The sequence below is a fragment of the Serinus canaria genome, chromosome 1, assembly GCF_022539315.1.
Source record: "Serinus canaria isolate serCan28SL12 chromosome 1, serCan2020, whole genome shotgun sequence".
Lineage (NCBI taxonomy): Eukaryota > Metazoa > Chordata > Aves > Passeriformes > Fringillidae > Serinus > Serinus canaria.
In genome coordinates, this window is record NC_066313.1 from 82021372 (window position 1) to 82047868 (window position 26497).

General features: G+C 37.1%; 1 protein-coding gene across 5 annotated transcripts in view; it reads left to right on the forward strand.

Moving 5' to 3' along the window:
- Positions 1-26497, forward strand: part of OCA2 (OCA2 melanosomal transmembrane protein) — a 183982-nt gene that overhangs the window by 64775 nt on the left and 92710 nt on the right. For all 5 annotated transcript variants that reach the window (XM_050979330.1, XM_050979327.1, XM_009085383.4 and 2 more), the window contains 5 exons: positions 10920-10991; positions 11802-11867; positions 12937-12993; positions 14306-14430; positions 17993-18131. In XM_050979330.1, the coding sequence (XP_050835287.1) occupies positions 10920-10991; positions 11802-11867; positions 12937-12993; positions 14306-14430; positions 17993-18131 (459 nt within the window). The remainder of the gene's footprint in view (positions 1-10919; positions 10992-11801; positions 11868-12936; positions 12994-14305; positions 14431-17992; positions 18132-26497) is intronic.

Below are 26497 nucleotides of genomic sequence, written 5' to 3' on the forward strand. Positions count from 1 at the left end.
GCCCTTGTCCAACACTTTCCCCTAATAATATATTTGTTTTGTGTTGTGTGTTAAAATGCAGTGTTAGCTGTTTATGATACTTGAGTGAGCAGAAGTAAATGTGAAAGTAATTGCCTTTTAAAAGCTATTTTGTAAAATGTTACATTTAATCAGGAGAAAGGGCTAAATAACATTTATTATACAAAGTTAATTTAAAATTTTGAAGAAAAAATAAGAGATACCAATAGCATATCAAATAGAAGAAAAGTGTATCAGAAAGAAGAGCAGAAAAGCAAGTATCAGAAATTGTATGAGACTCTCCATAGGAGTTATCAAAAATTATATTATTTAGCTTCATACGCTGTCTCATAATTAGCACTAAGAACGAGCTTGAGGATCTTTTAAGTGGCATTTTAATGATCTGACATCTTAAATGACATTTACATGTCTGTATTTCTTCTTAAAACACATATACTTGAAAGTGCAAGATCTGGCCTTAAAAGCTCTAGTTTCTTTCTAACATGAAGTATGGGCTTATAATCACAATTTAAATTACTTTAGTGGAAATGGAGTGTGTCAGTTTCTCTCCATATTACTTTTCTATTATTAACTAACTTAAATTATGAATAAACATCCCCTAAGCTTAATTTCTTTAACTCATATCAGAGTGATTTTTAATAGCATCTAACCAGCAGAAATTAGTTCCAGAGAACAAAACTTTTAAGTAATTTTAGTCTGGACATTTTTCTGTCATTACAGGCTGGTTGAACCAGTGTTTACTAGCAGGAAACATTTTTACAGCTGGAATAAGGGGTTATTACTGCAGTCTACACTCACACAGTCCAGATTTTTTATCAAATAATTATGCTTTAGAGAGGCAATAGGAAAAGAGAAGCAAGAGTCCTTGGCTATTAGGAAGCATAACATTAAGTGATAGAAATAGGCCGATCTTAAGGGATATTTTTTTCTGATAAAGGAAGTAACAGAAATGTGACTGATCACAGAAGTGATCAGCATAGTCAGCATGGCTTCTTACTTCCCATCCATTCTTGTATTGATCTGTCTTTAGATACAGACTGAGAAGAGTGTGGATTAAATGTTCCCACCTCCAGATATGTCCTCCCAAAAGATTGGTAGCAAAGGAACAGAAGAAAATCCATCGCAGTTATTGGAAAAGACCGTGTGAAAACGGACAGAGTAGCTGATGCACTCCCTGGCCTTTTGTTAGAGAGAATATATTCCTGCTGCTATGGATTTCATTTGTTTTATGGTTAAAAAAGTTGTGAAGAGGAATTAAAACAGTGCTGTAGGGTTTATCAGAAAATTAGGGACAGATTATCAGAACAAACCTTCTAATCTTCTTAATAAGAGTCCAAGCATACCTCCCTGGGCAAGAATAAATTGTCCCCTTATCTGGCCCACTGTCTGGGAGTGGTAGGGAATAAAAGAACCCAGAAGTTTTAGGTACTGGGACTCTGAGGGTTGTACAGAACCTAAATCAGGGTAATGAAACCTAAACATAAAATCCAGTAGTAAAACTTACCTTAAATAGAAATCAAGCTTCCTCTGGAACAGTCTAACCTCATCTGCCCTGGGCAACAAATGGTTTTGGATCTTGTTTGGAGTCCCCATAACTCTAAAGCACCTTTACCATTCAAAAGTCTATTTCCCCCCATACCAAGCTGAAAGTGTGCACTTTGATGAGGGCACTCTTGCCACCCCCACGAGAACAGGTTTTAGGACATAAACTGAGGGTGTGCAGTAAAGCTTCCGGAGGTAGATGCTGGATGGCTGGATTGAACAAGGAGATCCAGACACAGGACAGATCCATCTATCCTGTCTCCCAGAGTGAAGTATTCACCAAGTGGTACCCTGTATATTCTTCCAGAGAGAACAGGCTGCTACTGAGCTACCAATTAAGCAGTACAGACAATTCCCTAATGCCTTTCCCTAATTGAGGAGGAGGCTGTGACCTCTGTGTATTTTGATCTCCATGCATTTTGAGAAGCTCAGAATTACTTTCAATCTGCTGTGCAGGAGCATTGCAAGTTGCTCCTTATGAGGAGGATTTTATCAGTACCCCCAAGGTGCCAGGATTTCTATTGCTTGTGTACAGTAGAGCCACTGCCAAAAATGAGGAGGGTCTAAAAGGACAGAGCCAGCACCAGTAAGATAAACTAGTCATTTCTATCTGCCCTAACTACATCAAAGGGAAGAAAGCTTAAAGGAAGAAAAACTCTATAGGATGAGGAAGGGATGGGTTTCAATTAAAAACAAAAATGCAATATAATAGCAAGCAAAATCCCCAGCTGGATCACAGCTTGATCTGTTACAATAACAATTTTGTCTTATTAATCCAAAATGAATATTGATTTTACACTGACTATTGCCAGCCTAATTGTTAGATCTATCATGGTAGAAGCTGGCTGTGCTCTGAATTTGTGTGTTTTAAAAAAAACACTCCTTTTAGGTGCTGTGGTACTTCAGCAGCATGTAAACTGTCTTTAATTAAGAATGAAATAGGAAAAAAATTGCCACTGGATGGTGCTGCTCACTGTTCTAAGGACTAGATAGGATTGTCTGCTTTAAAAGATGTTGTCAGGCTTCCCTTTTCACAGAATCCTATTTTTTTAAATAATACCAGTCATATTTTCAACACTGAATGCAAAACCTAATTTCCAAATGGCCATTTGCAAATTTCTGTGCCTTTTAAACCTAATTTTGAACTGTATTTTGTTCAATTTGTGAAAGACTGGCAAATACAAATGCTTAGCCCTGCCTTGCATGCTATTTTTTTTTTTTTGTGGGTTGGTGTGTTTCCTTTCTATTTGAGAGAGGGAACAGAACATTAAATTATCTTAATTGAATGCTGCCATTCAGCTTCTACCCTGCCTACGGCAACCAGAGGGGTAGAGAGCCATGAAGTCTTAAAATTTTAACAAGTGTTAGAACTCATGTGCACCTCTAATACACACAAACAGGGATGACAACCAGTCAGCCCTTTCTGGGGCCTCAGATGGTGCCTTCCTTCAGCAAGAGCAAAGGCAAAAGTGAAAGAAAAAACTGAAAGTGTAGGGGGAAGCCTTGAAGGGAGATATGATGACATGATTTAAAGAGGAAAAAATTCAGAGAAGAAAAGTGGGGCGAAAAAAGACAGGAGATGTCAGGGATGAAAGACTCTCCAGAGGAACTGCTAGCTAGAACAGAAAATTCCCTGTAAAGGTAATGTAAACTACAGCTTGCTCTACTGTTCATAGTGCATGCCTGTATTTCTGAATGGTTTCTTAACCTACTATTTTAATAGGGCTGACAAAAAATTCAGACTGGGAAGGTAAAATTTCATGATTTGGTTCATGTCATTTGTTTACTAGAAAATCCCAGTCTGATTAGTCTCAAGAATAGAGATAACTGAGACAACTGGGAAAATACAAATGGTGGCATCGTCTTTGGTTTCAGAAAATGTTCTGAAACTGTGAATGTAAGTGAGCGTCTCTCAGTTCTCAAAAACGTCTTTAGGACACAAAGAATGAGGGTGTGCATTGGGAATGCTATCAATGTACCTGGAGTGGATGGAGCCAGCAAAGCCTGCTGAGGGAGATGCTGGAGAACTGGATTGACCCTTGCAAGACTGAAAGCTTGTTCCTAGTCCAGCCTGTAGGTAAACAATGACTTTGATCCTATTGGGCCACAGAAGCAGTTTGGTTTATTTTCTTCTGGGTTCTCTACTGGCTCATGACCAGATCTCTTTACTTAAGTCATGTAGACATGTTTTATGTAGCTAAAATATTACAGAAATAAGTGCCTTGGCACATAAAAATGATCACTATCCTCTCTTCCTGCAGGGCTCACCTTTCTATTAATGTAACCAGACTCAAGGCCCTGATTTACAGAACATGAGTTTGTTCATTTCTCTGTGTGTCTGTCCACTTCTGTAACAAGGCAAAATCACGAAATTCATACCAAGTGCAGATTTGCTTTTCAAATTTTACTGAAAGGGGCTATCAAATGTTACTGAATACTACCTTTTGGAGTTTTCTGGAGATATATAAAACTGATTTTCTTAACATCAGAACCATTCCAGCATGTAGAGTTTGGAAAACATCCACTTATGATATAGGTATGGCAGACTTCTCTCTTTTGTACAATTCTGATAGAAATATTAGCTAGGCATGATGTTATACCTTTTTATCCCTTTTTGCCTTAATATTCTGAGGTGAGAGGTTATTTCAAAACAAGACTCAATTAGCAGTCATTTCAACCCTCATTTCATAGGATTACACCCTCTTCTGGGTCCTCTGTCCATCATCTCTACAAATAATACAGCCCCTCTTCCTTGCTATTTCCATGTTCTTTTCTCCAGCTTTATTTTTTCCTCAAGTTTCCAAGGCATGAAAATTCAATAGTTTGTTTCATCTCATGCATCAAGGGTATATTTTTGTTTGCATCATTCAAGGATCTCTTTGAACCAGTTAATCCAATGTTCCATATCAGCATGAAGGTTTAGAAATTCAGTTTTCTTTACAAAGAGCAAGCAGTGATATAGCTAAAGAAGAAAACTCATAGACTCTGAAAAGATTGTGAATTGTGCACATTGTTCATTCAAAGCCTTTGACAGACCTTTAGAGTAGCAAATATCTCTGCAGAATCTAGAATCAACCTACAGATTTTCAATATAGAAGAGGGGAATGAAGTAATCTGGTAATTTATTCACAGAAAATAATTAGATTTCTTATGTCTCTGTCTCTCTCTCTGCATTATGTATAGAAAGAATCGATGTCAGCTTAATGCAGTTACTTAATCACAGGATTTCAGGACTATCCTGAACTAGAATTATAAGATTGCCTATCCTAGACAAGAATTATAAGATATCCTTACCTTGAATTTCTTAGTTTGTTCTAGTAAATGTGCTGTTGTGGCTTACCCCAGCCAGCATCCAAGCCCCAGGAAACTGCCTGTTCACTTCCCCACTAGAGGGATCAGAGAAAAAAATCGAAAGGACAAAAGCTAGAAAACTCATGGACTGAGATAAATACAGTTTAATATGGAAAGTGAAAGCTGCATGGAACCAAAAATAACAAGGAATTACTTCACTTCTTCCCATGGGCAAGCAGGCATTCAGCCATCTCCAGGAGAGCAGGGCTCCAGCATACAGAACTTGGGAAGGCAAACCCTACCACTCCAAATGCCCCTCCTTCTTCCCCCCTCTTTATACACTGATCATGTTGTCATATAGTCTGGAATATCCCTCTGGTCTGTTGGGGCCAGCTGTCCTGGCTCACAATCTCCCATGCATCCATAGTCTGCTCATCAGCATGGCAGTAGGAAAAGCAGGAAAGGCTTTGGCTCTGTGTAAGACCTGCTCAGCAATGACAAAAGCATCTCTACATTATCAACTCTATATTCAACACATATCCAAAATGCAGCTCTCTACCAGCTCCTGTGAAGAAAATCAACTTTACCCCAGCAAGAAACAGCCCACATATCATAGGGATAAAAGTGAACTAATACAGGCATTTTCTTGGACACCATATAGTGTTACTTTTAATCACTTTCTGTTTAAGATAATCATCTTGTATATGTTTTATATTGCATAGCATTTTATTAGAAAGTGACAAACTGTTGCCTTCCATGACTTCCCCAAAGGCGTGATTGTTTATACCAGGGCTTCCTCCACTGACATTAAATCAGAACAAGTAATTTGGCACACTATTTGAGCAGAAATAGGTGTTATTGCAGAATGTCATAGATGGGTGCTTTCTTTCCTCGGGGTTGAGTAGATGTTCAGAAATTATAAAATTTGCTACAGAATCTAGTGTTTTCATTTAAAACTAATAATTTAAGGTTGGGTATTTGTCTTTAAAAAGAGCTTGAATATAAATGAATATATATGGAATATTATTGTCACGGTTACAGGCATAAATATCTATTGTGCAAAGAATGAATAAGAATGCATGTTAGTACTAAGATATGATAACGTTTCTAAATCCACAGGTTTCTCCATATTTCTCTTAACTGGTCTTGGTCATATATTTCATACAAATGGCAGTACTATAATATTGATTCACCACTGATTTCTTGTAAAAATGAGTAAACTTTTGGTCCAGGATTATTTTTTCTCTAGCAAGATTTACTTACGTACAGAGAGGCAGTTTTGACATATTTTGACTTAAAAAATTGAGATTAATGATTAGATTTTTTAATTATTTAACCTAGTGTAAAGTGTTATTTTACAATTCATGCCTGCATGCATGGACATGCTGGACACAGTGCCCCAAGGCTGAAGGAGCTGCAGAACTGCTTCTGCAGAGCTGGTGTCAGGAGCGAACTGGGAGCAGGAGGGTGAGGACAGCTAAAACATTAGCTGCCATCACCAGCTGAAGGGGAGGTATGTTGCTATGCTTTCACTAACTGGTACTGGTCAGTCTCTTTACCAGAGGTAAGCATGTGGAAAATCAAAACAATATGTCTGGCATCACAAACTTTCTTTTTCTTCTGCTCTGAACTCATTTGTATCTGACTATATCCTGTATTTCTAGTCTGCTGTTTTTTTGTGTCCAAATTTAAAAATTTGCCAGAAATAAATAAAATTTCCATGGATTAAGAATTTGGTGCCATTCAGCTTTGAAGTGGATCAACAGCAAGGCAGAGCTCAAAGTATTTCAAGGCTTTTTTTGACCCTTGTTTTCTATCACAAGCCCAAATTTTCAGTCATGTTGCTTGACAGTTAGGAAAAATTACCTACATTTTTAAGCTAAATTACCATTGTTTTTCTGCAATTTCCATTTTTGATTACAGCTTTTGATGCTAGTGTTCGACTTCTGCATTAATTTTCCAAAATGTGGGGTTTTTAGATCCACTTCTTTTGCTTTGCTTAAGAGTGAATCAAATATGTGTGCCCATGAAAGACTGAAGTTTCATCTGCATCCTGCTAAAAGATCTGGAATAGTCCAAGGCAAACCAGACCACCAAAATTTGTAAAATACATGACAGCAAATTATAACTCCATCAAGGGATGTGACTGAGGAGCACATTTTCAGAGGCACTCAGGCTAATAGTGTCTTGATCATCTTTAGGAAAAAATGTGGGAAAAAAACCTCTTCCACTGCTGAGGATGTCTCATTTTAACCAAATCAATCCTTATTGAAACATAAAAAGGAATAGATACAAAACCTAAAGTGAGAAAAAAAGCTATTGTAGGGTAAATTTTACTTCTCTCCCTCCTTGTCACCTGAGAATAAAGAAATAAACTAGAGACTTTATAAAGTCTAAGAGGGATTTGGCTTTTGATTTTATAAGGAAGATCTCAGCTATTCTGAAGGTAGGTGAAAAATACATAAAACTCATATGTGGATATAGGTCTGGTAATAACTGCATCCTTATTGAAATGCAGCAGTGTTGCCACTCTATCAAATGTAGATTAATTTATCAGTAAAATAAGAAGTTCAATAAAACAGGCTTCATTGGAGACAAAATGGAGAAGGAATGAATATGGGCTGTGTTTGAAGCTTTACATTAAAATCATTGACACTTAAATTTCAACTGCTATTTATTACTTAAAACAAAGGACTTCTAAAAATAAAATGCTTGCTATGATATATCATTTACCACATATTTTCAGAAATGCATTATAGAAATGCATGTGTCCTGGATTTCAGCTGAGAAAGATATGCTCTGAAATAACACCCAGGCTGCATTCAAATGGCTTCTAAATATTTTCTTTTGCCTCCTGGAACACATGATTTAGTGTTTAGAATTTGGAATAATTTTTATGATGATGCTGTTGCAGTCTACCAAATGGTTTGATGAACTCAGTGCAAAAACTCAAAAGCACTTTCAAATAGATAAAGAAATTTCAATCTGGGAAAGGTCTAGACTTTCTAAATCCAATTTGCATTACAGTTCTGCAACTGTATATTGTTAATTAATATCAAGCAAAAAGACTTGTAGCATAAATTATTTGGGTAGCTTTAATGTCTTACTTTAAAATGAACTCCTGAATTAAGAGTGTGGAAACTATTAGAATCAGCATTCAGCCCATTGTGTTTATCACACAGCAGGCAATCAGGAAACAAACTTTCTACAGAGAATAAAGAAACAAAATTGCTATAGTAGCCTTTCCTAGACTTTGCTTATTCTGATTGACCTATGAGGTTGCTATCAACACACCTACGTTGTTGACACTGTTGTTTCACAGTTGTAGATTCGTGTATTTTTTTATATCAAATATTGTAAATATCCATTCCCTATATTTTTCAATTTCTTAATTTCCTAGCCTTGTAACATCCCGTATCAGTGAGCTCTAAACTGAATCCTGCTTTCTAAAGAGTGAAATCTGGAGTGCATTTTTTCAGTAACACTTTGTGTTGGTATTACTGCCCTTTTGAAAAAGGCAAGAGCCCTATCCTTTGCTGTTGCAGTACCTCAGCACTGCTAGGTATTCTTCAGACAAAAGTGATGGTGGGGGTGAGGATGCCCTTTTTGCAAAGAGTTTACAAGGTTTGCAGTTGGAATGGGAGGTGGGGAGCTCTAGCATACAAACTGATATACTAAAAGCTTTGTATCTTCCTCCTCAACAGTCCTGTCTTTCTCATCTCCTTGGTCATTGCACGAGGGTATGCCCTTTCTCAAGTGAGAGAACAATCAGATGAATACAGATGATTTCTCACTTAACCTTTAAAAATGTCTTTAGATTCAGAAGTCCACTAAATCTCTCAGCTTTCCTGGGATTAAGTCTCTGTCTTAATTTATTTCTAAGCTCTTTCAATTCTCTACCTGAACTGTTGTTTATGGATACACTCCAAGATTCATCCTGAAAAGATACTCATCCTCCTGCCAATCTTCAAAAGACTTTGGTCATCTGTGGTATTTTTCGAAAGAATAATAATAGAATTTTGCTTGATATAAAGCCCTCCAAATGTGTATTAGATGGAATTGTGGTTCAAAGAATGTCAGAAATCGTAACCTGTACCTCCTAACTTCTACGTTTGTAAGTTTATAAAAATACCTGTGCAAATATGTTATTTGTTTGGGGTTTACTTTCTGTGAAAAGAAAATTAAAGAGAGTAATCAATTTTTTTATTAAGCTTCCTAAATATCAAATTTTGAATATTTACATGTCTAAGAGTTTACATAAGTGTCATTTCTAGGCTTTACATTACTTTATTCATTTGATATATTATTTTATTTCATTTGATAATTTGCTGGAATGCTCAGTTGTACATTTACTAAGTTTTTTGTAGTAAAGCTTTGCACCTTGTTCACTCTTCAGGATATACCTTTGTGAATCCTTCTTGAAAAACCTCTGGAATGCAGGAAGTGACAGATGACTTAATTTGTTCAGTTTCTTTCTGCATAAATTAAAGCAAACTTCACCCATAGGTGACAGCAAACTCTTGGAAACTGAATCTGAAGTCAACTCAATGTGAGCAGTTAAGCATACAACAATAACAGCAAAAGTGCTCATATGGAAATATGCAACAAATCTGTAGCTAAACAAATCTCAGAAAACCTATGATATCTTTCTGAGAACTGCAAAAGAGCCATCTAAGGTGGGTGGGGATTGCATGAGGAGAAAACCTTCAGTTTGAGGACAGCTGAGGATTTTCCTGGAGCCTACACTTGGGCTTTGCTCTGCCCAGAATCGGATCCCCTTCCCTAATGGACAGCTCTGCTTGGCATCTATTATTGGAGAGAGCTGTAAGGTCTAGCTGCTGCACCTGATTGCCAGCCAAAAGAGCTATGGAATGTAATCAAATGCTCCCCACCTTTGCAGAATCAAAAGGGCCATATGTATGCTTACATGTCCATGCACTGAAATGGGAAATCAGAAATGAGCTGGTGGGTTATCACACACATTTCTGTAGGAGCTGCTGGGAGCTGTAATCTGTGCTCTGAACAAGCAGGTCATTAGGGCATAAAAATCTTGGTCTGATCTCCTGCTTTATGACCATGAATAAGTTATTGTTCAGTGCATTTTTGAGGAAAACAGGAGGATGAGACAGATAATTGTTTTTACTCTTCAATTAGTAACTTATATGTTTATTTTTCTAGTAATTTGGTAAATTGTGTAGTTCTTTACCATTCCCATTAAAAATTTATAACCAAAGAGAAAAAACAGCCAAATTTTTCCCTTTTTGCTCTTCCTTTACAAACATGGAGGAGAGCCTTGAGATGCTCTCATCCTATTGTTTATTATCAGCAAAATATTTCTTATGAAATTAGAGGCAAATGAAATATTTCTAGACTCTTTTATTTCTTTATCAACAATAACTTTAACTTGTGTTGGAATAATATTTAAACACATTAACAGTGAAAGCTGGTAATTAGATTCAGTCTTTTGTAGTGTGATTTTCATTAATTACATGCTTACTTTAGCCGAGTTATTTTACACAATCTGTGATCTTCCAGACACAGAGGATTAAATAACTACAGATGAATTCTTGGAGAAATAAAGCACATTTTCAGGGCACTCTTGCTGTACAAGCCTCTACTAAGAATGAGATGGATCACCTTCTGGGCATGCATCTTCTTTCCATGGGATGTGAAGAGAAGCCAACAGGACAAGGCTTTTTGATCCTTAAGTTAGGGAAGATGAATTGCTTTCCTTCTTGGGTCACCTTTTGGCAAATGTAAGAAACTGGTGCTGAAGTCCCTTCTCTTCCTGAATATTAGAGATGAGACTTCCTAGCAGCATTTGCACAGGCAAGGCTTTAGTTGGTTAATTTTTTAAAATTTTTTTATTTGGTTTTTGGTTTTGTTTGGGGATCGGTTTGTTTTTTTAATAGCAAAGTAATTAATTAACCATCCTCTAGTCAGAAAAAACCTTCAAGCAAGCCAATAAAAGATTTGTGTACATGAGGTTTTATCCTTTCCCCACCTTCTTTTTAATAGTAAGGAGATGCTTAGAGGAGTCTGTGGTCAATTCTTACCCTTTGTTTCAGATTGTTCACAGGACCCTTGCAGCCATGCTGGGCGCTTTGGCTGCTTTAGCCGCCTTAGCTATTGTTGGGGAGGTAAGTTATCAAACTGTAAGTGCTCCCTTTGTCTCTGGCTGTGGTGTCAGGTATCATTAGTTTCCATGTTTGCCCACTGAGCACATGGCAAAGCAGTGTTTTTTAAGAAAAAGAAATGGTAGGACAGAAACCCGGGTGGGAAAAGAGGTGAGACTAATGTGTAGACAAGGGGAGTACAAAAACGTCAGTTGATGCTTTTTTATTCTGATTTGCAGGAAGCTGACTGCAACTATTTTCAGCTTAATCCAGTGTTAGTTTAACACTGTTATTTTCAGTAATGTTAGGCTACCAAGCGTACCTAAATGGAAATACACTTTATACTACCCTAAATAATTACATCTCATGCCTGCATGTTCCAACCCTTTTGTTTCACCTGCTGCTTACTCTTCATTGATATATATAGTCAAACATCAGATTGATTTTCTCGGTTGTTCTCATAACCACATCATTACTATGTTCCCTTTAATACCCTCCAGTTTATTCACAGGTGATGTGATATGCTTTTGTTCTTTTACCTAAAAGGGAACTGCAGTGCACCATGTAATTTGGTTATCTTTTAATTCTGTAATATTAAGTAAGGAACAACTAGACCAACCAATAGCCTGATAAAGACCGACTTAGGATGCCAGCAGTACTTTGAATTAGTAATAATAATGATAGTAGTAATGGTAATAATAAATAGTCCTTTTTATCTAGCTTGTAGGAACACTTATTAATTTTCATCACATTTATTTAAATGGTTCATCAATTAAGTGGAGTTTATAAATCATAGCTATGGCATTCACTTGTAATTGTATTTTTTGATTGCAGAGGCCTAGTATGGTCAAAGTGGTGGAGTGGATTGACTATGAGACACTGGCATTATTGTTTGGAATGGTAACTAAAACATGTCTATTGCTCTAAATGTGCCAAAATAATCACATTCAGTATAGAGGTGTTTCCTTTTAGAAAATTTTGTTAATTGTACTTTACTCAGACAACTATGACAAACACTTGTCTCTTGGGGAATTTACCAAAAAGGATGAGGATCAGACCTCTGAAAGAGTCTTTTGAAATGTTGATGCTTTTCTATTTTTTTTTAATCTGTGAAATTATATTGACAACATTCTAAAAAACATCCTTGGGTTTTATAAAGAGAAAGATCTGTTTGAGGGCCAAGTATTATCACTCTCATTTTTCTTTTTAATTTTGTTTATTCAAAGCCATCCTCAAACACGCTCTGCTGGAAGAGTTGTTTCCTGTCTCATTGTTTTGTCTGAAGCTACAAAAAAGCAAGCCAGAAATGGAGAAGTAATATCTGATGAGATTTTAATCATATATTTTTTTAATCACTTTGCCCAGAGCTATTTGTGGTAAAAAGCATTGTCCAAGTGCTATTAGACTCTAACACAAAATATACAATGCACAGAGACAAAATTACAATTATCTGTTTCCATTCTGAGCTATTCTTATTTCCTGGTCCTTGCTCCTTGCATTCCCTACAGAAAAAGAAAGTTTAGAGCAAAGACAGAAGGACAGGAGACCTCTCAGATGTGGGAAAATGCAAGCATTTCTTGAAGCCATTATCTTCTGTGCTCTGTAGAGTATTACTGTAGAGAGCAAACACACTTTTTGGTTCTTCTTGAGTAACAATAAAAGGGAGATACTTTGAGTACTTAATGTATGATGCTTACATAGTCACTACAAATAAAATTCAACCAGACTCATATGACATTTTCAGACTGCTTATGTTGAGAAATATATTTCACCATATGATGCTTTAATTAGAGATATCTGGCAGCTGTAGTGGATATTCTAATATAAGGGTGATTAGATTCTCAAAGTTGTGTCAGATAAGAAGTCCATTTGTCAGTATCACAACCTGCTTTGCTTTAGTTTTGAGTAATAATTCAATTACTTTAATATATCAGTTCCAAGTGATTATATTTTTTCTCATTTTTGGCAGATGGTTTTGGTGGCCATATTTTCAGAGACTGGATTCTTTGACTACTGTGCAGTAAAGGTGGGTTTATTTGGTACTTATAAGTATTTCTATATTTATCAAGTTGGTATTTATTCAAATCTGTCACACCAAGCAGGTTCTTAAAGAATCCTTCTAAGGTCAGCTTATACTTATCATATTAGAAATGATTATGTTGTAATACTGAAAAGATTGGTCATGTTGAGGTCATGTTGTAATACTGGAAAAATTCTTTGTGGATGAAAGGAAGCCCTTAATGTAATTCTGTTTCTACAGGAGAATGTTAAAGGTCCCCAGTAGGGTACACAAGCATTTGGACACTATTAAGCTGAATATTTCACTGATTTCCCCAGGACTGCACTTCTGCTGAAGCTGAACTCTCAATTTATGCCTGGCAGTGGGGCAGGGAACTATCATTAACTTTATGACCACATGTGAAAAGCAGCCACAGTCCTTTGCACAGTAGCAGAGCATGAAAAGTTTACATGAAAAGTGTAATTCATAGAATCACAACCACAGAATTGGAGAATGGTTTGGGTTGGAAGAAACCTTAAAAATCTTGTTCCAATCCCCCTGCCATGGGCAAGGACACCTTCCACTAGAGCAGGATTCTTAAATGCCCATCCAGCCTGGACTTGAACACTTCCAGGGATGTGGCATCCAAAGCTTCAATGGGTAACCTGTTGTAGTGCCACCACCCTCACAGTAAAGAATTTCTAACTAATATCTAATCTAAGCCTACTCTCTCAGTTTAAAGCAAATCCCTCTTGTCCTATCACTACATACCCTTGCCCAAAGCCCCTCCCCCTCGCTGTCTTACTGACCCCTTTTAGGTTCTGAAAGATGCTGTAAGGCCACCCTAGACCCTTTTCTTCGCCAGGTTGAATAACCCAAATCTCTACCAGCCTGTTCTCGTAGCAGAGGGGCTCCAGTGTTTTGATCATGTTTGTGGCCCTCCTCTGGACCCACTCCAGCAGTGCTGCTCTGAGGATGGGGAATGTGTCCCAGGTGTGGAGAGTAAGGGAGGTCTAAACCCTCTTAGTCCACCTGGGCAAGAAGGCAGAAGATGGAGGCTCAGCCCTTCTCCTGCCACAGACCCCCTTTATGACTGGCAGCAGAGCATGGTGTTTCTTCAGACTTGTTTCTTTGTTTGTGTGATGGGATTGTTTGCCCACTGCCATGAATTATTTTCTTGCCAAATTATTTAGTATTGGAGAGGGTGCTGTTGGAGTAATAGTAAATGCTCTGAGCTCATTGTTGCTTGACTTTGATCAAGTTGCTTTACCTATAATTTTTTGAAATCTAAGCTGGAGTGATGTAGTCAATTAATTTTGCTTCTGTTTGTTTTTCCTAGGCTTATCGGTTCTCTCGAGGCAAGGTGTGGGCCATGATTACTCTTCTGTGCCTTATTGCTGCAATTCTTTCTGCATTTTTGGACAATGTTACCACTATGCTGCTCTTTACTCCAGTAACCATAAGGTATTTTATTGTTATGGATTTGGACTTGGTCTTTTATAGCCAGCAATCGGTAATAGACATTTCTGCAAAATATTTGTTGGGAGGTTTTCTTAATCATCTAAACGGAAATAAGACCTCCAAATACTGTTATTATAGTAGAATAAAAAGCTAGCACTTTCCAAGGAATGCATTGTCTTTTGCCTTTGCATTAATATTGAGCACATATCTGAACACTGTGAACACTGCCTTGACAGCTAACTGTTCTGGTTTGTCTTCATATCTTAACAGCAATAGCATACTGCACCAAATGCTCCCTGATAGATGACTTCTTTTTCCTGTAAATAATGCAGAATTTTTGAATTAAAGCTGCTTTATTCTTTGCTGGCTGATATTTATATACAATTTTAGATAGTAATTTATGTTTTAGTGAAGTTGTTATCCCTTCTAATATTAGTGACAAATAAATTTTTAAAAAGTCCATATTTCATCCAAAAGCTTTTTCTTGAATCTGAATTTTATTCCTGTTGGTGATCATGTCATTGGGATGGCTACTGGTTAATTGCACAGTTTGAGATTAGATATTTGGAACTTTGAGTGGACAACCATGAATTTAATTACTTCAGATTTCTGTATATTAATAACATGTTATATTCAACTACATTTAATCAGTGTGGGATTATAAATTACTGTTTAACCTGAATTTAACCTGTGTCTGGTCAGGCAAATCTGTTTAATCCAGTTCACTTTTGGAAAGATCTAGTGTATTTTAGAAATGATCCTGAGAGTTGTAATGCTGGCAGTCATTATCACATTAAAGTACACAAAATTCTATTAAGATATGCCCACTCTTTAAAATGCAGTGTAAAGAAGCAAAAACCAATTTAGCAAGTGAAATTTATCCTGGACTGGAAACAGCTGGTGAATGAAAGCTCCATTTGTCTTCTGTCTGATTATATTTTAAAGAGATGGCTTTGCTACACCCTAATCAATAATTGCATTTCTAGCAGTAGGCAGCACTGGAGCTATTAAACAACAAGTTTTCTTTAGCTGTGTTACAGAATATTTTGGATAAATATAATTTGGGAATGGATTGAAATCCAGAAGTCAATGTAGCATAAAAAGCTTTTTACAGTCAGAGCTGTAGTAACATTTATTCTGTTTTTAAAGAATCCCAGAACAGCCCAGGTTGAAGGGACCTCTAAAGGCCATCTGTTCCAGCCTCTCATGAAAAAGGAAATCTAGATGAGATTATCTGGCACTCTCTTCTATTACATCTTGAAAACCTCCAGTGATGGGGACTCTACCACAACCCTGGGGAGGTTTTTCCAGTGGTTAACTGTTTTCACCATAAATTGTTTTTCTTATGTCAGGGTGAAATCTCTCCCTTCTGCTTGTTGCCTCTTGTATTCTCCAAGTGGATCCTTGTGAAGGGAGAGCCTCTGCCCTTTTAGCCATTATTAAGTAATGGACTTTTGTACTAAATATATACTAAGTCCTTTTGTTTTATACTAAATGAGCCTGTAACACTGAAGAAGGGGAAACTCAGTATGTGGGGAACATTTGTATTTGAAGCACTATCTAAACTAAAATAAAATTTTATCTCACCTACTAAAACCAAATAATTGCCTACTTCAAAAAGCTTCATGCTGGGGGTCATTTTCTTTTTTATCTTACTGCCATTGTCTACAGCTTCACTGTGTTGCACTGTGCAGTCTCCATTGCCATGGAGATAAAGCTTGCAGAAAATTGTACTGACTCTATGAACATTAGGGTTTATATTTCCTATGATAAGGCCCAAAATATGATATTTGTTTCACTCTGCATTTTGTAGTAACCTGCAAAAAAAAAAAGTAATAACCACAATAACCACCTCCTTTTAGCTGTTGCTTATTTTCAAGATATTTTGTTATTGGAAAATGGAAAAGGCTAATGTTTTTACAGATGAGAAATTATATAACCAAGATAAGTAAACTGAGGAACTGTGATTTTACCATCCAGCTAAGGTGTTCTGAAGGTTTTATGCTTTGGGCTTAGCCTTTTCTTACTTTAGAGTTCTCTTTTTAAAATACCACTAGGCTCATCAAAAAGAAAGAATCACTAAAGAAAAGTTTAGCTTATATTTGGAAATACTGGGAAATAAGGAGCAATGGAGTTAAAATTGCACACGTACAATTGTGGTCTTGTACCACAATTGATACATTTGGACCAGTTGTACTACAAAGTACCCTTTAACTGAATGATTTCATGCTGCTGAAGGAATAACTGCATTTTTTGCACAGTTATTATTTTCCAGAGTTTTTATGTGCTGACATATATGCTATCTGACAGTGTTTTTTCTGAGTTTTAAATTGACACTCTTGGTGATAGTGTAAGTGAATCAGGTTAAGCTTTTTTGCAACACTCTTTTCTCTTTGAAATATAGGTTTTAATAACACAGACTTGGACTGAATAGTGAAGTTCAACCCTTCTTTCAGGGAAATGTGTGAGAGCATTGCAGTGAGAATGCATTCTTCATGCACAATTTTTCCTCCACCTACTATGAGGTGCAGGGGACAATAATTTAAGTGTGGCCTCCATCTTGATATTCTGGAGCAACCTTTTGATAAATTGTGAGGAGGAAAGCAGTTGTTTCTTACTCCAAAGCCCTTAGGTGTGGCTTTAACTTTCAGCCCTTATTAGCAGAGCCCAAGTTTAAAGTCAAACATGTAGTTCAGGACAGAGCAGATTACGCATGTGTGTGTGTAAATGTAATTTGTGCGTTGGAATAATCTGTGTGACAATTACTCTGTGTAACTGGGCTCTGAGTTCAAACATATCATGAGGTTACTGAGTCAACCCCTGTGTTTGTCAGAGCAGTTTAAGGTGCTTCTTATTAAACAAGCAATTTACTTTTTCTTATCAAAGCAGCATCCTACCAAGGAAGTATTAAATATATTGGAACTGCTAAAAATATTTTGAGAATTTTTTAACCATAAGGAATGTGTATTTTCTGCTCTTGTTTCATCCCAAATAGAAATACTCATGATCAAGCTTTAGAGAAGGAGGAAAATAGAAACAGAATAAACTGAATAAACCTAGCCTGAAAGCTGAAGTCTCTAATAGATGATTCATGATTAATAGGCAGCCTGCACAATCCTCTACCGCTGTTTCCCATAAGAAAGTTAATCACTGTTTCTGAGTGCAGAGCTTGTGGTTGACCAGAATAGTTTTCCACAGGTCAGTGCAGCTTAAAGGACTATGGTTTCAGAAGCTGTATCCCAATGAAAATTTGAAAAGCTATTTTCTGTGTAGTGCGATTCTTGCAATAATTGACTACTTATAATTAAATTCTTTAAAAAATGCATCAATTTCCATAGGCATTAATAAATGCATTTTAAATGTAAAGAAAATCTATAAATTTTCATTTACATTGCTATTGTTACTCTGGCACAATAAATACTTTAACATAGCATTTATTGACATATGTTTAAAATCCTACCATTTGTCTGTTAAATGACTGCATTTTGTAATTTTTGTGCATTTTAATATTTAAGGTAATTTATCCATAGGATAAGAATTTAATTTCATTATCTTTACACTGCAGGCTCTGTGAAGTACTTAATCTTGATCCTAGGCACGTCCTGATTGCGGAAGTAATCTTCACAAATATTGGGGGGGCTGCCACTGCTGTTGGGGATCCTCCAAATGTGATTATTGTTTCAAAGCAGGAGCTGAGGAAGAGGGTATGTACTGCAGTTGTTTGGCTACTAAAATTAAGTAGTGGTGTTGACTTATGCAATGTTGATCCTTCTCTTCCCCCAGACAGCTATATAAACACAACATAATCGACTTTTTTTGCCATGCTACTTCTTTTTTAGCAGGATTATCAGACAGAAGAGAGTGGTCTTTTGAGGACAAAATAATGATGAAGAATAGACTTTTTCATCTGGGCTGAGAATACCAATTTCTTTTTTTTTTTTTGTTGTTGGTGAGGATTTCCTTATTAATGGCAAAGTGAGAAAAGAAGCAGAACAACGGAGGGCTGCAGACAGGGCAACAAGTTGCAAAAAAACAAAAATGTGAAAATGAAGATGAAAACCCATGCATTTTTTCAATAAAGATTTTCTCTTGAAAGTTCAATATGAGAAAATTTGACATTCTACAGAGAGGTTGTTTTGCCCCTGTAGAGCCATGACACACATGAGACCCTCTATCCTTCAAGCACAGCCCAAGGGGATATGGGGTGTGAGAGGGGGTGGGTGCTTCTCCCACACAGCACAGGCTGCAGCTGGCTCCCACCTCCTGACAACGTTCTGCTATGTCCAGGCTGCAGAGACAGATTTTAGCTTCCAGCTCTTGGCTCTGCTATTGTTTGCTGGGTGCCTGGTGCCAGAGGGAAAGCTATGGTGGCTGGTGCTGGGTGGGACTGCAGGACAGGAACTATCCAGCAGGAGCATCCCAGTCCCACCAGTTTTTCCCCCCAACATGGGTCTCTCTGCCATGAGGAGTGGCTGTGACACTGCTGGCAAGTGTTTGCAGCCCTCAGCATCAGCCTGGAGCTGAGTTGGCTGAGTTTTCTGTGCATTCAGCTATTCCTACTACTCCTGAACATGAGGGCATCAAGTCTTCCTTCTGCCTCTGGCACTGTCTCCCATCCCCTTTCCCTGGTGTGCTGTGGAACAGCAGGGAGGCAGTCTGCTCAGGATGCAAGGGGCAGCCCATCCTGGCATGGGGCAGATCTGGCCTTCTCCTCACCAGCATGCAGTGCCATGGAATAGGCAGTAATGTAATGGGCACATCTATAAGGACAGCAGGGATGAGCTTTCTGTTTTGGCCAGGTGTCATAACCAACCTCCCCATCCCCCACCCAAAAAACAAATTCTAGAGAAATTTAGTGTTCATTGAGCTAGTGTAAAAACAACTGTGCAAGTGGATGAGGGAATTGTAGTATAAAATCCTAAGTTTATGCTTTGGGTTTTTTTTTCTATTTTGAGTCACTTATGTTTCTATTGCTTTGTGAAAGAAAGATCTCTTCTAATTAACTGAATGCACTCAAACTAATTAAGTACTGTCCAGGCTGGGAAAGGTCTTTGAAAGTTCGTAGTATTTAATAAACTGAATGTTTGCCATCAAAATGTTTGAAATGTACTGCAGCTGGCTAGTTTGGATGGCAACTTTGAAGACTGTAATATTTATTGTTAGCTGAGAACTTGATAGCTAAGTTTTAAATTTTTAGGTATTAAGTCTGTGCACCTATTTAAAACTTCTGATCTAAAACAGAATAATTAGCACTTGCCATGCAGGTCATTTTCCTAAATACTGAGAAACTCATAATTTCTGTAGAACCTTTAGAAGTGGCTACAAACATGGGAGATAATTAAGCAATCACAATTGAATCACAATTGAAAAGAAACCATGTTACATTTTTCTTGTTTGAGCTATTGCTATTTTTAGGAGGACTCAGATGTATAAATACCCTGGCAAATATAACATTATAGCAAATTCTGTATCTGAAACAAGCACAAAAATCTTTCCAGATGTTTCCAGATCTTCTGCTGCATCACAGAAATAAGAGTGTAGTGAAATAGATTAGGTTCAACACAGAGACATAGAATTTACACTGCTTCTTTTCTATATTTTCAGTTGTTATAGCTATGTATATAAATAAAAGAGGGTCAAAGACCTGCCCTTGGCCCCAAGGCAGCGTCATGGTCTGGGGTATGTCCTCACTGCTTAGGGTTCCTAAAGGAGATTTGCTGGTCAGGGTAACTGGATAAAGCCAAGAGAGAGGTCAGAGAGGGAGCTGGACCATCTGGCCTCTTACAGTCTGAGCTGTTGGACTAATAGCTGCATTCCTAATCTTGTCCACCTGCTCCTGCATGCTCTCTTTTGATTAGAAGTAGAAATATAGACATTGCTGTCTTGTTTCTGAAACTACTTCTAGTAAAGGCTGCTGTGCAGAAGGGTTACATGTCCTAGCACAATTCTGTGTCTAAAATGCATGGGGAGCAACTAAAATTTATTTTATTCCTTTTTTTTTTTTTAACTGTTTCAGAGGTACAAGTTCTTGAATGCATTTATTACATCTTAGAAACACTCCTTCATGCAGTATATTTTATAGTTTCTATTATGTTTTTTTAATAGAAAATACTTGGTTTCTACCTCTTTTTAGCATTATGGTCATGTTTTTGGACATTCTAGGAATCCTAGAAATTTTTTCCCCTTGATATTTTTGTTAAAATTCTTCTTTTCATTCTCTTGTCAGTGTCATTTCTGCACAGTAAGTACAGGAGTACTTGGCCAACTGCTCCTGCAGGAAGCTGAATAATGAATTGTCCTATCTAGATTATTTGGTTTTCTACTTTATTTTGGTGCTATTAGGAGGAGGAGAATTTTACCAGTCTTCCTGAACTTGTACTGCTACTCTAAAAGTATTCAAGCAAAATATTATGGAAGTTTACACTTTTGTAGGAAACCTTGGCTTTTATCAATATGAAATGAAATGCAGCCTTGTTGCTTTGAGTGCTGTTTTCTGGTTACAGTGTTAGAAATGCTTTACTTTCTGTTTACTGTGGTGCTGGAGAGACTTTTCTCCCTAGCTTCTGGGGAAAACTAAGATCATATTAAAAATATTTTATTTAAACCATATTTGAATAAATAAGATTTTTATAACATTTTGCTCATTAAAATGTAGCAATAAGTCTTTTTACTTGTCTTGAGATGCAAATGAATGTCAAAAGTATATTTTCTTTTTAGCTGTTGTTAATTTATAATCCTGACATATTCCCTACCATCATAACTGGAATCAGTGGAACATTTGCATAATAGGAGAGGAAAATTTGTTGTGCTCTTGGTTGTTCTTAGTTGGAGTCGGAAGAATTTTCACAAAACAGCATTTATGTTTTGATTTTAGGATAAGTGCAAATGGAAAACTTGTTTAGTGAATAGAAAACATTTTTTAATGTTTTATTATCTTCAGAGTGCTGCTACAGAATGGCCACTGTTAACAAAATTATATTTTTATTTTGAAGAGATACAGGCCTCAGACTTTGGGAACCCCATGTGCATATGCACAATAAAGCATGAGCCAGTTGGATATGGTCCTTGCTCTCAGAAGGGCTGGACAGCAAATCTTCTGTATTTGGGAACTTCATGAGCTTCTACAAACACACCTTTGAGATCAGGAGTTGCTGTGCTCTAAGCACAGGGTGTGATTCCCAGCTCTTTAAAGAATGGATGGCAAATAGGTCTCCAGAGCAAAATGATGCTGTGAACATGGTGATAGTGAACATGTGCACTGGTGTGTCCAAGCTAAATCTGCATAAAAGAAGTAATGATAAGAGCAAAAGCAGTTTTAGCAAATGCTAGCCACTGGGTTATATCCTTTTATTTACTGTTTTTGTTAGCATGTGATAAATCTTGTGCTGTTTATCTGATGTCTGAGGAGTATTTGGGGGTTTCAACATACTACTCAGAATTATTCTTGCCATTTATCAGGAATTTCCTGGGAAATTGACAGACATCAGGTTTTCCTGTGCTGCCTTTTAGAGACTTTCAGCCTTCATGATGGAATTTAGCATGATGTGATATTAGGTGGTCATATTTAATGAGAAATTGTGGTATCAAAAAATTTATGAATGAGAGTAGATACTTCTGAAAAAAAAGAGAAGAGAAAATCCTATACATGAAGCTTTAAAGATATTTCAAGCACTGGTAAAATGGATTCCCATAGTTAAGTAGCCTATTTTTGTTGAGTTTGCTGGATACAAGCTTGTTAAAACTTTTAATCAATTTGTAGAACTCTACCCCTTCTGTTGGTGTTTGATTGATTCCTTTTCTCAAGAGAAAATTACACTTAGGCAAAGTGCATGAACTAAAATGTACTGGCTTACCTCTGATTTCAGAATTTTTACCATCTGTGCATGTAGTAATCATTAAACAGCATAATGTAACACAGAAAAGAAGGTTCATCAGTGTCTCAAATAAACATTATCTTCATGTAACTGGGTTAGACCATCAGTGATTTCTGGCTCAGTGACATCATGAGCAGCTCCCATGAGAGACAATGCAGATCTCAGTCACTCAGATGGAAGGGATGTTTAAGCCAGTGTAGAAATAATAAATTACTCTTGTTCTTCTTCATTTTATTAGTTTTAAAATATTAAGTAAAGGGCATTCTGGCTCGAAACAGTACTTGCTGCTCCCCAAATTGCTGTACATAGCTAGAATTTTTGCTTTCTCATTTCTATAAATAGGCAGATTCCTTGTGGAAAGGTCTGAATGACTGGAATTTAATTTCACATCTCCAGAAGCAATGAAAAAAATAATAATCAAGAAGATAGAAAGCTAGCATTTTAGGAAAACAATATCATACTTCCTCCTAATATGGAATTGATATATTTGACTTTGCATTTTAAACTATAAACCAAGGAAAGATGCCCACCCTGTTTCAGCTCTGAATCTGTAGGCAGTGGAACCTTTAGGCTGTTGTCTTGCTAAAAAAAAATCTTTAGATTTTCTCCCGACTGAGGAACAGGAAGAATTTGACACAATCATCATAGCCTGAAGTAAGGGACATTTGAAACATGTTTTGTATTTATCTCATAGATTGAAATCTTCTGAAAGAAAAATATTTCTTGCCTATTGTGCATGTCAATTCTATTCCAGTCTATTGTACAGAAAAAGAAAATATTTGTGAAAATGACTTTTTGTTGTATGCAGGAGACATGGGGAGCACTTTAATGCTTTTTTACAATGCTGAATCCTGGCCCCAGCAGTGCAGAAGACTCAGGAGGTATAAAATGTGCTATGCACAGCCACAAAGGGTATGAATGTAGGCTCTGTGGAGATACTGTGTGTATTTCTGGGGTGTGGGAAAAGGAACAGGGACAACTGATGGAGCAGCTGTGCCACGACCTAGCTATCCTCTGCTGCATCCATGGTATCTGTGGTACAGTGAAAACCTTTTAGCGTCTTAAAGTTCCCCAAGAGGCTGAGAGCTGGCTAGCAGCTTCCTGACAATGCCTGGTGTGAAATCAGCCTTCTTTTTCCCTGAAAACACATTCCCTGTGTTGCAGAGAGGCTGGTGCTAAGCACCCAGCCCAAAGCATCAGGGAGGGCAGCAGTCTGTATTTCACTTTATTTCGGCCTTTCTGAAATCAGCCATAAAAAGTAGTGCACTTGGTAGTCCTCAGCCTCCTCATGGCTACAGGGCATCAGCTGTCCAAGGCTAGTGACCATCAGGATTCGTTTTCGCTCACTGTCTCTTGTGGATCAATGCAAGGAGGTAATAGGGAGGAAAACAGGGAGCAAGAGATGGGAAGAGAACTGACTCCAGTCTCACATTATCACTGACAATCCTGTCAGGCAAGCTCTGTCCTGAAAAAGGCACACTCCATGTTAGAAAACAGTTTGTTTCAGCTGAAGTGGAAAGCTGTTCTGCAGTAGGATCAGAGCAGCATGTTTTTTTCACCAGGGATCTCAGAGATATGAAAGATCAATGTGCTGATATTGTGAACTTTAACAAAATCCTGAATCTCAGCCCAGCTACTCCCTCTGAAAAGTTTGGGTAAGCTCTTGGGTGGATGCCAAAAAATCTAGTAGACATTTTTTTCTTCTTGTGATGGTGTCTGCAAATCACTTTCAAGGTTTATCTACGTCAGCTCTTATGTCATGAAACTGTGTTAATCCTGATTTTTTTTCAGGGTATTGTGATCTCGATCTCATTTCAATTCCTTTCAACTATGAATCAGACTTGAGACCTCCTTCTTACCCTCAGCATTTTAGTTTGCCTTCTAGGTTGAGGTGATTTTCTTCATAGAGAAATTAATTTTGTGGGTTTCAAATGATGTATTTCTTGTGCTGTATTTCTTGAGAGGCCTCTGCATAGTGGCATTTCAGGAACCAGAAACAAATATTTTTCCTTTGAAATAGGTGTAATAATAAAAAATGTAAAGGCAGGTGACTTTTTGTATTTGTGTTTGTTTGCAATAAGCTACTTCCTTAAAGTCAAAATCCTTTAATATCTGATGAAGACATCACATATTTAAACTTGAGAGTTACCAAGAATTCCTTGGGTTCCTATTTATCTTTTTTTACCTCCTACTTTAGCATTCATATTTATTTCTGTGTATTTCTAAAGAGAATTTCTACCGTCATAGTTGGCCTGGTAGGTGGCCAGCCTAAGAAAAGTTTCATCCCCACTGCTTTTTTGTAAGACTAGTTTGAGTGCAAAAGTAATTTTCCTCATTCTGGTAATTCTGTATGGAGTATATTCTGACTTCTCTAACTACTTCATTGCTTTTCAACCACCTGTTTTCCCATTATTTTTCTTTCAGAGGATGGTTCTCTTTTCCAGCCAGGTTTAGATATTTCTATTTTGGCTGGTGTAGCTTCAATCTTTTTACAGCTTAAATAATTTTGGCTTCTTACCTCTCTTTGCCATTTTAGAGACCAACTACAACTGAATAATGATTTTGCATACTTCCTGACTGCCACACTATCAAAGTTGGAAAATTTCTGAACTAAAGCCAGTTCAATTTTGAGGTTTAAAGTTCTTATTTTTCTGGCCAAAATTTTATGGTCTTTCTTTTTTGCTATAATCTTAGAGGGAACCCACACATAGATGGGTTCAGATAGATTTATTTTTATATATTTATAGGTATAATTATATATTTATATTTATATTTATTATATATATTGCAATATATTTATATTTAGGTAGATTTATTGTCAATTTATTGTCAATGGTTTTCATTAAGGAAATAAACATGGGGGATATGGAGTTTATATACTTTGGGGGCTGGTCTCACAAACACCGAGCCTTTGCAGGAATCCTTTTTTTATTCATTTGTAAACTTCCTAGAGTTCTGAATGTTGTTTTCATCCCTCATAGAAATGTCTCCTGTAGCTCTGAATCTTAATTTGATGCCCAGAGGCCAATCTTTGTAAAAACTGATTTGTAAAAATTGTCATACAGAGATGTCAGACACCTAAGTGGCTGACCTATTTTGTAGGCAAACTGAATGAAAGTACATTATTTTTCTTTGTGGTGTCACTTTTTTCTGTCCAATTCTTAAAATAATCCCATTCCAATTCCTGAAGAGTCTTCCTTCTGCTTTCATAAAAGCAATGTCTGTAGCTAAGTTACAGCAAAAGGCCAGTGAATGGACAGGTAAAGTTTCACCTTTTAGTGTCTGCAGAGTAGAAGAGTCAAGGAATCTACTATTAAATAGCAAGTAGGGATGACATTACCTCAGGAAGCTTAAACCTTTATTTTAATAGGTTCAAATTCTAATCCTAGGTCTGCATATTTATGGTTTGAGATTTATTTGACTGTCTGCAAGCCATGGATTTTTTTTGCCAAAGAGCACCAATCTTTATCTGGCTATGAAAGTTCTTTATGACTGTCATCAGTTTCTTGTGTTATGTGTCATTTTATTATGCCCTGTGGTGCAATAGAGAAACTTTTTCTTCCTTTTTTTGATCCAGACACATTTCAACTAGGAAATTTCCACATAAATTCTTTTAGCATTTGACAATATAGAAGAACACACATTTAAAGCCATAAGCTCTCCACAGTCTTAACACACTGGAGGTAGGATCAGCAGCTGCTTAAACTGCAAGAGAAGCCGTTTTTAATATGCATTGCAATTACCAAAGGACCTACAGGAAATTCATAGTTAAAAATCAGGGAAGGATTGAGACATAGTGGTGTGTCACAGGGAGATGCACTGACTTTCCAGAGTCTCTGGGAAATCAGTGGGTGTTCTCAAAATTCAGCTGGGACAACCTGGCCGTCTGGCCACCTTTATTCCACGCGTCACAGTTCTGCTCTGCTGGGATCACCACTTCAGACAGCCTCTGTTTTTTGCATATAAAACAATTCCATCCTACCTGACTACTTGGATGTGATCCTCCTTGGAGCTTCATGAGTAACTTCTTTTGAGCAGGCGAGTCATGGATGCTCCAGAAAAGCCCAGCCCAATGGCTAACCCTGATCCACTACAATGTGTGCAATATGGAAAAGTGTAATAACTCAACTGAAAGTGGCCCTAGAGGTCATCTAGTCCAATGTCCTACTCACAGCACGGCAAACTTCAGTTTTAGG